Raw genomic sequence first — 12,698 nt, 5'->3', positions numbered from 1 at the left:
AACAGAAATCCAACAAATCATAGAGATTAATAATAGGGTTAAAATAGCATCCTAAGTTATGATTAATCTCTAAATATGTTGCTATAATAGCAATTGCCATTGTATGAAAACACTTATTTAATTGAAGTTGCTAATAATTAAAGAATTCATTTAATCCTTTAATTATATTAAGGTATTGTCTACCATTCTTCAATGGGCGCCCGTTATAAAGCTTGCTTGTTGTGGCGACCCTTTTTCCACTTTATTCAAATGTTCTGATGGGCTTACATTCTTATCAATTACTGTTGTTTTTTTTTTTTTTCCCTTATGTATTTCTCCATCTATGTTTTTTGTATTGATGATGTGGAAAAAAACTTTATATTGAATTGAATTATTATAAATATTATTTAATATGGTAGTTGTCATATTATTTTTAACAATTATCATTAATTGTAAGAAACATGACACTTCTAAGCAAAGATTCTTCATCGTAAAATTTAAGAACCTGTCAAATTTTAGCTTTAAGCAAGTGTCTAAAACTAACTGTGCACAAACATTGCGGTAGGAAAAATCTTTGACATATTGTCCGAGCTTAGTGTAATGTTTTGATGTTCTGGTCCTCTCCAGCTGATCCATTAAACAAGCCCTTCAAATTCCTGTCGCTAATGTAAATACTGCAAATGTAGCACTGCTGAGATGGGCCTGATCCCACCGGAGATTCTTATCATCCTTACTGCGCCGGTATCTCTGAGATGTCCCCATAATGACAACAACCACCGTCAGATATAATTAGACAAATTTTGACTGTGAAGAAACGTGTCTGGAAAGCTTAAGATGTATTAATAATCCACTTTAATTACAACGTTGCTTGAAGACTATCGGCAAACGCTATACATCCCGGATGGGTTTTGACGTATAATGCGATGAAACAATTTATTCAGATGCCAATCAAAATGGTTGGAAATACTTGAGAAATAGGTCAAAGCTTAGTACTTGTCTACAAAATGAAAATCTACACTTAAATCTCTAAACATAGATAAAACCTTCATATAACAAACAATTATGATTTGTAATATGATTATAAGTACTTGGAATATCATTTCCATTTTTATTATTTTTAGTAAATGCATACTTACAACCTGTCTAAAGGATAATACATTTCCCCGAGCATTTATAATCTATAAGACGTGAATTACTTTAATAATAACCACAGGTAATTGGTATAAACTTGACCCATAGAGTATGGCTAGCAATTAACTATCTGGACAGTTGCCCGATTCTGGACAGACACCCAAAGACAGCAATTAATTTATTACAGCAAATGCATCCAATTGGCGAGAGTTTGTGGAATTTTTTTATATCATTAATTGCGGTGTCGTTATCTCTGTTATTATGTTAAAATGTAGTCTTCCTTGTCTTGAAAGAATAAAAACAAATAAGTCTTTGAATTCTGGCATCTCAACATTAAGGTCGCTGTTATACAAGTAACATTTCCTTAGGCAACAATACAGCTACATTAATCTGTGTCGCGCAAACTATTCACAACCATGAATGTGTACCTTGTGTGATGTACATACGGTACACTACTTATCAAAAATAATTCCTGAAAAAATACTCTCAATTGACAAACAACTACAAATTTCTCCACTGCTGACAAAATAGCTCCACTTTATAAATAAAATTAGTTTTGGGAGCCATTTTTGTGTATCTCTCAATTGAGACAATTTTTTACCAGAGCTATATTTATACCCCTGATTAAATCAATCAAATAATAATCAGCAGACTGTTTGTAGAGCTCATGAGGGCAGTATAATAGAGGCAGTAGAGCTAAAAAATCTTACCAATGATTCTCCCTTACTGGCACATTTCATTTGGGTACGGTCATCTGGTCGCCATTCTACAGCCTGTGAATAAAATGAAATCATCATTATCATCAATATTTTATTCTGAAATTGGTTGTTTAGTGGTAACAAAGCCATATTTTCCTATCAACTATTTTTTTCCTTTACTTATATATTTTTTCCTCAATCATCTTACGAAAAAATACTATAATGCAGTGATAAGGAAAAGTTGTGTTAGGCGAAGAATGGTACACTGATGAAGAAGAAAGAAGGATGGAGGAAGGAAGTAGCCGATAGCAAAAAGTATAAATAGAACAAGAGAGCAAACTACACTCATTGAGAGCTTAAAAAACGATACGCCATACGCAGCTAGTGTAAGACGCCAACTAACGCTTGTACGCACTTTGAATTACCCACGCACGGTCGGTTTGTCTGTTCATCTGTTCTCCACAAGCTACAGCACTTTTTTTTCTTCTTACTGAGTTCATAGCGGGCGTACTTCTATCGCGCTGCACTGAGTAACAAAAAGTGCATACAACCGTCACTGGGCGTCCTACGCAGGCGTGACGTTTTCAGAAACAGGAGTACGCTCTCTTGTTCTATTTATAATCTTTGCCGATAGTAGCAATGAACAGACAAAAGCCTTAATGTCACTGTTATTCAAAGAATTATTTATAATAAAAATTTTATATCAACTGCCAGAAAATAGAGTCACTGGCATTTTATATTTGAAGAGCTTGCTTTACAGAACACACTTAACATAGCAAAGTATCAGTTAGGTTTATCCAAACAAACTAGGATCAAAGACCAGAACTAATTCTGCAGATCTCGGGAATAAAAGGGCAAAAACTCTTAAATATAGTAACTGTAACTTTTAAAAGGTTATGATGGTAAGAAACACTCTGAATAAGTATTTGGTGCAGCTGGTATTTTGGTCCAGCAGATTCTATACACTAATCTTCATATGCCCTCAAACTATTTGATAGTGATTAAATTTAAAACTTCTAAATAACAAAACAAACATTTGCGAAGGGGGTTCAAGTGTGTTTAATAAGGTGTTGCAATTGTTGAGATTATGTCACATTGGGTTTAAGTATTGCTACCAGCAAGTTACAACTTCAATGATCTTTAGAAAATTTGGTCAATTTCTTGAATAAAGTGAAATAAGTCTGTTTATCGCGTGTTCCTTGTTTAAATGCCACAGCGAAAATGCTAATTTTTGTACAATATACTGTAAAGCTCAAAAACTTACTATATAATCACAAAAAAGAATTAAAGATCAGAGTGAACAATTTTATAAGAACAACCAAGATCAATAAAATATTTGACATGTTACCAAACATGTATTAACACCAGCTTTCGAACACTGTGTGGTAGTCTTCCTAGAAAAGAAATGAGTGCTTAATAAAGTATTTATTTCGTCAATTACACTAGTCTTGTAATGTTTTCAAGTTTTACCAATTCGTCAGACTTAACTAGTAATAGGTAATTAAGTACCAGAGGTAGATTCATATTCTTTTCCCTATAAGATCGAAATTCCAGATATATTTAACCTGTCTAAAAAATAACTTTTTAATTATCTGCACCTGCCCTTCAATTCAGCTTTTGTTGCAGGTAATACTTAACTCCCCTGTAACTTATCATCTACAATTTCAAAAACTTCAGCTTTATTATAACTTATAAGGGCACGGCTACTGTTATGAAAATTGTTCCACAGGGTGAGCGTATATGTTTACAGGTTATTATTATTGCCTCTAGACAAAGTAATCTCTGGAAATTTCTGAATGGGTAGTGTACCGGTATATTATTTGTAACAGGCTTTGCTCAAATTAATGCAAACAGGCATGAGTATGTGATATCAACCAGAATACATAATAATGTCGGTATGTTCTATAGACATTACATTTGATGCAATAACATACAGCAGATGTGAAAATATTAGGAACTGGTATAGGATTTCATTGAGTTCAAAACTATTTGGCCCATTCTTTGTATTGTATCCATTTTTCTAACACGAAAATAGAAAGGTATAATGCCATCATTATTTTCGTGATGGATGTTTACAAGCGGAGTGGAGTCATATAATAGCAAGGAGATTAAGTTGTTTGCCTTCTAATCTCAGTAACATGGGTTGATAAATTATAGAATTCACACCATAAAATGAAACTTGCTTCATACATTGTTTAGCAAACTATATTTTTTTTGGTACTCAAAAGGACATTAAAAATTGTTTTATATCTCTCAATATAGTTCTGTTTTTCCAGGTCATTAGGTCAACATGTAATAACAATTTGTATCAACTAATAAATCAATATATTAATACCAATAGTTATAAAGTGTCAATCATATGTCAAGATCAGGTATACAGTTAACAAGACAAAGATCATTATTAATACTCTTTTCATTCTCTATTCTGCAATATCTTTTGTATTATTCTTTACAAACGTTACTCTAATATCCTGTTTATTTTTAATCAGAATCATTAAACAATCTGTTATTATATCTGGTTTCAGTTCCCATAAAAAGTATTATCCTAACTGTCCAGCCTAATCAGAGATTGCTTTTTTTATCTAAAATTGTATTTATTTTGGTGGAAAATTCTTTGATGCGCTCTATTAAAATTGTGGGAAAAACGTCAACCTGATGCCAAATATTTTCTTCCCCTCTGTATAAATTAAACTAAACCTATTAACAGATTATATAAATAATTGACTCATCTTCTAAAGACTCCAAATAGGTAATAAATTTGACTTTGTCAATCAGTACTTAAAAGTTAGGGTGATGAACTACAGAGAAGGAATCTAGTTGGTGACTGATAAGATGATTAACTGATTGATTGAAAATAATTTTGTAAACTTTGATCTTGTTATACTGTACTTTCAATACCTTCATAAAACTGTATTCGACTCACCTAGCTCTGATCTTTATTGTATCTTTTGATCTAACATTTATGTTATTTTTCGTGCAAAGTTAGGTTTGTTTCAAGAAGTACATTAGATAAAAAAGGGTTCACTTTCAATTTTTTTTTAAAATAATTAAGTAATGATTAAAAAAAACTATTAGTGTGCATAATGGCATGAGCTGCAGACTGTACCCCTGCTCACAATTGCAGTGATTTTTTTTAAAAAACTGACCGAAGAAAATACATTTGAAACCAGTTGTACTTCATCATATACAGTAATCATTTTAGTTATCCAGGGAGAGTAAAGGTATCATTTTTGACACCTAATGGTAAATTAAATTGAAAGACATTAACAGGTACAATTTCCTCAGGCCAGGGGCAAGAAAGCAATCAGGGTTGGTGGGTTAATTGCAGGAAGTAAAAATAAAACATGAACAATCCACCCACGAAAAAAAAACTTGAAATAGCCTGAAGGATAATCATAACTGCTTTTACTCCAATAACTTTTGATGTTTTCAACAACAATTTACCATTGGTGTAATTTACTTAAAGGGCATAAGGTAAGCAACCATGGGGTATAAATTAAATGATATAAGAAATGCAGTGTGCTTGTGTAGTAGTATTCGTAAACATATAGTTTGGTCACCTATGGTAAATTAAACCAATAGGTTAAGAGGGTATTATTGGGTGTTCTTGGTGCAAACCTGTGGTTCAATTTCTCAACATTAGCGGTGTTGATCCTTTGATGTGCATTTTGCTTGTCTCCAGGGGCAAGGGACTTTTATCCACATAGTCTGTCTCCAACCAGGACTACAAGTGGGTATCTGGTAGGGTTTAATTTCAACACACAAGCTACTTAAACATTTTGGAAACTATCTCTCCCAGAGAGCCAAAAGTATGTTACATAGGTGTTAGATCCAAAGACCAAGATAATAATGTGAAACGCATAAATTGGTATCTTAAAAAGTCCTACAGTGTAAATCAACAAAAATTGAATTGCTTCAATTTGTATCGCAGAAGCTGATAACTTAATCCTTTTTTAATGAGCAATTAAATATGTTAATTTAATTGGGTTTGAAGGTATTTCCAGCTTCCTACTAAGTACGACAGCCTATACAATCAAAAAAGAGTTTCAGTTAAGAAATGCTAACTTACCTGTAACTCATTTAGATCATTTTCACCAAGACGGAATAAGTTATCTCTGTAAAAAAAGTATGAATTATTCAAGTTTTCAATAGATATAATTTCACTTTTTGAATAATTTCAAGTTCCACATGAATTATTCAAGTTTTCAATATATATAATTTGGCATTTTGAATAATTTTAAGTTAATCGTGAAAATAACGAAAGTCCAGATTGTGCTAACGGTACCAGAAAGTAATAATTCAAATCCAAATTTATTTAGTGTTTAGAACAGATAATTACAGAACTTATACCATAATTTGAGATAATACTACACTTAAAGCTAATGAAGTTATTTCATCACCAAATATTTTAAATACAAAAATAAACCTGATGAAATTGACATATCAGAATTCTATGGATGGGTAAATTTTAGGGGGAAACTTTTGAGCATCTTCAGATAATTTCTTTCAATAGGAAACCTAAAACAATTTTTTTGATAAACATGACATACTTTGCTCCGACTATGACCTGATGCCGCTTGGAATCCAACTCAATATTTGAGTAGTCTTCTGTACCAGCCTTCTGAAATACACTTCCACCATATCTTAGAAGTTCTAAAAATCAGAATGAAAGAAATTAAATAGTAATGCAAACAGAATTATATATATATATATATCCCTCACATCTTATTTATTTATTAAAATTGTAGGATAGGCTAGCTACAGTAGATATCATTTTCACTAGAGCTCCTGTGAGTACTGTCCCAGTGAACCCTTTTGGGGCTTCAAAGTGTTAGAGAACGGAGCAGTGGAAAAAGATTCTTCTGCCTTCTATACCATTTTCATTATTAGTTTTCTTTGTAGTATTAGAATATTTCATGGTTATGTTTTTTTTTTTTTAATGTAATGCGCATATATAACTTTCTTGTATTATGCATTATATAAGATTATTATTATCATTATTATTTATTATTATTATTATTTTTTTTTTTTTTACAGCAAGTAACTCACAATACAATATGAGGCTTAGGGTGTGGAGTTTTGTTTTTTTTTGTTTTTTTTTGCTGTCATAGGAATTGGTTGATCACCAATGGGACTCGAACCAAAGGCTCTCGACCAAATCTGACTAAAATTACTAATTTGCAAAAGAAATAGGTTGGCTTTCTTCCCAGTAATGCATCATAGTAAGAGCTCCATTTAGGTCTACATTTTTAATGTTGATTGGTGACCCTTGATGTAACAGATTTTATCTAGATGATGTACTATCTATACAGTATTTAAAGTATTGTGATCATAGCCCATCAACGGAGAGAAAAAGCTGGAAAAAACAAGCATCGAAGAATAAGAATTAAAAATTATATGCCGCCAACTTGTACAAAAGGGTTACGTAAAGCCATGCTTAAACTATGGTAATCTCATTTCCCAGCAACAATCTTTCATTGGCAATCAAACTTTTGAAATATCCTATATGGTTTTGAAATATCCTGTTAATCCTATACCGGTAATCCCATTGTTCTTATCTTGTACGTATACACTTGAGTTTTATACTTTCTCACTAAAACCATACACTTGAATTGCTCTCATGACTAGTATTATGACATCATTATCACGATATCATCATCAAGCTGTATCACCAATAATACTGTACAGTACCAGCATACCATTTTGACCCACAAACAGTACCCACCCTTAAATACAATTGACCATTCCACTATGACCGGCCTTTCGGATATTGTTGCTGAAGTTCTCCCAGAATAAATGTACGTAAAATTGCATATTTGTCGGACGTGCACATTTTCCTGGCTATCAATAACACTTTCTGATTGGCCAGTTTGATTGACACTGGAAAGCAACATTACAATTAAAGTCGTTAACTGAACTGAAACTTTTTAGTTACTTTATATTGCACTTTATATTTGTCTACAATATTTTAATAACAAGTCATTAATTTAATGATAGAAGCATAAACTAAACAGTAAAAACTTTCAACTTTAAATCAATAACCTATTAGAACTTCAATAATAAAAAAATGTTCTTCTGAGACATGAGTATACAGCCTTTCTAGTCCATTCAAGTACAGTACTAGAGATGACGTTTCTAAAGTTCCAACGCGTGGGCTAGATTGAATAGGTATCCTGCCCTCTGTGCCCTAGGAATTACTTACGACACAAGTTTCAGTGCCTTAGGCACCATATGGATTATCCACGTGAATGCACCTCCTTGCCAATGTGGGCCAATAGGTAGGCATCAGTGCATTAGGGATCAAGGATCAAACCGTGGGATTCACTTTTATTAAATTAAATTGTATCTATTGTTTTTTAGTGCAAGGCGAGACTTTTCTAATCCTTGTTTCCCGAACATTTATTTTAAAGTCAGAGGAGGGTGGAAAAAAATAAAAATTTAATTTTTGTTTTCTTATTTAGCAAATACTTTTGCCAAAAAAACATCCAAATGGAGGAGAAAATAAAAATAAACTTTTACTGGTGAATGTACTATAAAGAGTGCAGTAATGGGATGATTAAATTAGGAAGAAGTATAAATACCTTATTTTAAGGGATTTCAAGGCAGCGACAGGCATGATAATGATAAAGCTAAAACTAAAATGTTTTTCTTAAACATTTTTTCGTGGCGACAGAACTGGCCAAAAATTAAATTTTATTTTTATTCGAAATCACCATTATTGGCAGGCCACGGGTTTGGTAAACAAGGTATAAAAAAATTCTTGTCGAAGTATTGCTGTTTACCCAGCCAACACAAAACATTATTACAATATTTGCGAGTGTTGTAAATGCTGTATGTAAAAAACATGTTATCACAACATGGTAGCAACGTTTTAAACATTATGTCGTCAGAAATTAGGTTATAAAAACACATTTTTGGTTTGTACAAAAAACATTCTGGTAACTTAACTGCAATATTATTATAACGTAAAATTGGTAACTGGGTAAATAGTGCAAGTTCTTCATTTTTGTGATAAAAATAAAATTTTAACTATGAATTATTAACTGATAACATACTTAAATCACTCATTTTATACCAGAATGAGACAGTAAAATTAGGTAAATTAAGTTACCATTTATTTTTTTTAGTGCAATGACCATGGCATTTTCTCAAAACATCACATGAAATAAGAAATCTATTATAGTAAATATTGCCTTTAACAATATTTTCTAATAAATCAATTGATTTGTCCCTGTCACGTCTGTGTTCTACCCATGAGAACAGACATTAAATTTCAATTTTTAGTTTAAAAAAATACGATAAAAATGATTAAATGGCCGATTGATTCCCTAAGCCAATAAGTGACAGATTTCATTAGGAAGAATACTGTTCCCACACACAGGACACAAAATTGGCTTTACACAATTAACGCAGGGCAATTGGTAAACATAAACGAAGCAGAACTGAGCCAATGAGGTCCGCAGTGACTCCTGCCTGGAATGTACATGCTCCAGAGCTTGAGACTACAGGTCTGAGGTACACAAAAGGCTGATATATTGTATTCTGTAGAAGATTCTAAAGTTAAGCCAACACCATTCACGTTAACAACAAAAACTAGCTAAATACTTTTGTCATTATGACATCAAGGCCTTTGAGTTTATATCATTATTTGTGGATTCAAATCAAGTTTTAGTATTTATTGTTGAATCTGACAATACACCTCTCACCACTGGCAAATTTTTCCAATTTCCCCATTTTAAAGAATCCAACCAAATTCCTCATAACTCAAATGATTACCAAATATTTGTAAATATGTAATTTTTAAAATTAATTCCTTTTACAATAATATCTGTCACTCAGTGGATTTGATATAAATTTTTTTTTTTTTTTTGCAAGATTTAGCTTTAAAAAAAATATGATTTTAACTTTAATATATGGTATCTCTCTCCTCAAGTTTAGAGGAAAGCTGAACTGGAATACATACTCCAAAGAGAGGCAAATTCCCTCAAGGAATGGTTGGGAAAACAAGATAAACCTCCAGTTGTACTATAATTTAGGTGAACAATAATAAGATAGAATGTAATGAACAGCTGAATATCCAAACAATATCCAACTAAGGGCAAGTATTATTTTAATCGTATTAACTGACATGTTATCATACAGATCAAATTCCTCGAAAAAATTTGACAAATTGGCAACAAGAATAAGTTTAATGTTCACCATGAGAGGCCAATTGGAATAACTCGCTTCGGACAAGTCTACGCTGGACCCCCTGTCCACTTCCCGCAACCCACCACCAACGCTCAAATCAGTAAAACACACACAGCAATTAGTGCTTAAACACATTTGTGAGTATCAGGCGGTCGGAATTAATTTGTATTAATCAACAGGGATGACGTTTGTCGCTTGGCTGATGTTGGGTTGAGATTACTTGCAGGAATAATTAAATGTGATGAATAAAGACTTGGATTGGATCAGAACTAAAGTATCGGCAATTTCAACTTGGCACGTTTTTGTCAAATTCCTTCACATTCGTCCGATAAACGATATCCCCTTAGCTCATGACATCCCAAAGGAATGTTTTCCTTCCAGTTTCTGCGATTACAGGATTGAAGGGATACTGACAGGTGGTCCAATGTTGAATTAGCAAAATCAAAATAAAGGATTAGCAAATTAATCTGCGAAGAATGGTTAGCGTTTGTTCAACACATGAAAATTATCGGAACCATATGTTAGGCGACAACATTAACTGTGATATCATTGTAGTACCAGAATGAAACATGCCTTTGTTTTACAACATAACACTAGTTGCAAGACTTACACATTTGAAACTAAAAAATTAAAGGATTAAACATTCAAAGCATATCTTACTTAAAAGGATACTGTAAATTTCTATTTTATCATATTATAATGCTGGTATTTTGACATTTCAAAGGTACAGTAAACATCTAGGAGGTTTTTTAATTGATTACTCTTAATATGATTATATTCATTGGCTGATTTTTAAAGATTTCATGCTTGTTTAAAAATAGTTCTTCATTTTGTGATCATACTCATGCAATTAGTTATCGCATTGTTTATCAGCATTTAGAAAATGTATTTATTAGAAAAAGATAAAAATAGATATATTTTCTATGCATTCTCCACATTATATAGCAGCAATAATTGAAATAAGGCACAAATATTCTGTGTGCAGTAGTAAAAAAAAAATTCAATGTAGTAAAAGAAAAATTCAATAAGTGGGAAAGTACAAAGGAATTTAATAATATTTCCCCTTAGCCATTATAACAAAAACCTATACACTGCATTCTTTATCAAAACTATCACTATCAGTTCATGATTCAATAAAATAATAAAGAATTTCAACTTTTATTATACAGTAGTGAATAAACACCAAAAGTGTTGCTTTAAATTCTCTAAGAAAAAGTATTCAAAAATTAAAACCAGCCTAAAATTAACAAGGAACTCCAGAACCAGAGTCTGAGTTGAGTAAACATTGCCTAATTTGTATAGGCCTACAGTAATTAAGTAAGTTAATTAGTAAATTAAATTAAAATGAAAAAAATAGCCGCCTGCTTTCCTCACTAGTTATTAGAAATGCATAAATACAACAATATAAATTATAGGTACTCATTTTCATTAGCCAGTCATTTTAGTTGATTTAAGCCTGGTTCTCATGAGAGCCCTAGTATCCGGATCGGGAGCTAACCGTTAGCACCTGCGTGAGAACGCCTGATCGGTTAGCGCTAACCGTTAGCGGTATCCGGATAGCAAGCGCTATCGGTTAGCAAGTTGAGGGCGTTTCTATCATCAACTAATCACACGTACGCGTTTACAATTTCCAGTTTCTTATTGGCCAGTGATTCGATCATCATATTGTTTGTTGGTATCCGGATCAAGATTTTCTCGCATGTGCGCACGGCAGCTAACCGTTAGCTACCGTGTGAGAACATAGCCTTATATTTATTCTTAGTATTTAAATCTGTAATTTTTTTTTCTAGTTTTTAACTGATAGGATACCTTAACTAAAGCCCTGTCCAAACTGCCAAATTTTATTTTACAAAAACATATGACATGCCTAAATATGGTCATGATTACTTCACATCACGACCATATATAGGCACACCATGACTATATATGGGTACATCATGACTATATATGGGTACATCATGACTATATATGGGCATACAACAGTTTTTTGTCAAAGAAAAGTTGATAGTGTGGACAGAGCATTAGGCACAAGACGGGCAATTAGACTCTCAATTAACGAGCTCATCCTCAAATACGCTCAAAATAACTTCTTTCAATATCAAACAAGTTCAGACTTAACATTTTGACACTTTCATAATTACCCGCATATTTTAATATCTATAATTACTACAAATAAATTATAAATAGCTAGATTCAGTGAACATTTAACATGATGCAAACAAGATGTGATTTATGTATTTATTATTATCAGCCAAATTTGACTATGTATAGATCCATTAATCTAATCATTTAATCCTTTACTTACCGTCATATGTTATTGCATCCAACTTTTGACGGCCACACTCCATCGCTACATTTACTTCATCATCATCATCGCCTAAACCCAGGTTCACATTGACAGCTAAAGTCATACATGCAACATACATAAATAAATATTTCCCTTCCATCATTAAAAGAAATAATACTAACAGGATAGGGAGTTGTCACTCAATTCAGCACCCACAGGCTAATATTTTGTGAGGCAACAACCCCTGGGCTATCTGATGAGATCTCTTTCATCATCTAGGGTAACTCCCTAGCGGAATTTTCTGTTTTATATACTACTGGGGAATCTGCATATTATCAAGTTTTCTCCCATAGGTTTCAGTTGTACTTTAAAAGACTTGTAATGATACTCTAATAAGGAATGGCGGCTGATTC

At 32.4% G+C, this 12,698-nt stretch overlaps 1 protein-coding gene across 2 annotated transcripts in view; it reads right to left on the bottom strand.

Annotated features, from left to right (window-relative positions):
• Positions 1-12,451, bottom strand: part of LOC117124425 (semaphorin-5A-like) — a 75,799-nt gene extending 63,348 nt beyond the window's left edge. For both annotated transcript variants that reach the window (XM_033270650.1, XM_033270651.1), the window contains exons 1-4: positions 12,304-12,451; positions 6,359-6,461; positions 5,878-5,923; positions 1,821-1,883 (exon numbers count right to left, since the gene is read on the bottom strand). In XM_033270650.1, coding sequence (XP_033126541.1) covers positions 1,821-1,883; positions 5,878-5,923; positions 6,359-6,461; positions 12,304-12,448 — 357 coding nt within the window. In that variant the 5' untranslated portion in view covers positions 12,449-12,451. The remainder of the gene's footprint in view (positions 1-1,820; positions 1,884-5,877; positions 5,924-6,358; positions 6,462-12,303) is intronic.
• Positions 12,452-12,698: the final 247 nt, after the last annotated feature.

The sequence above is a fragment of the Anneissia japonica genome, unplaced genomic scaffold, assembly GCF_011630105.1.
Source record: "Anneissia japonica isolate Jap-2015-1 unplaced genomic scaffold, ASM1163010v1 scaffold665_len1252844_cov201, whole genome shotgun sequence".
In the NCBI taxonomy this organism is placed as follows: domain Eukaryota; kingdom Metazoa; phylum Echinodermata; class Crinoidea; order Comatulida; family Comatulidae; genus Anneissia; species Anneissia japonica.
This window is presented reverse-complemented; position numbering and strand designations above follow the sequence as displayed.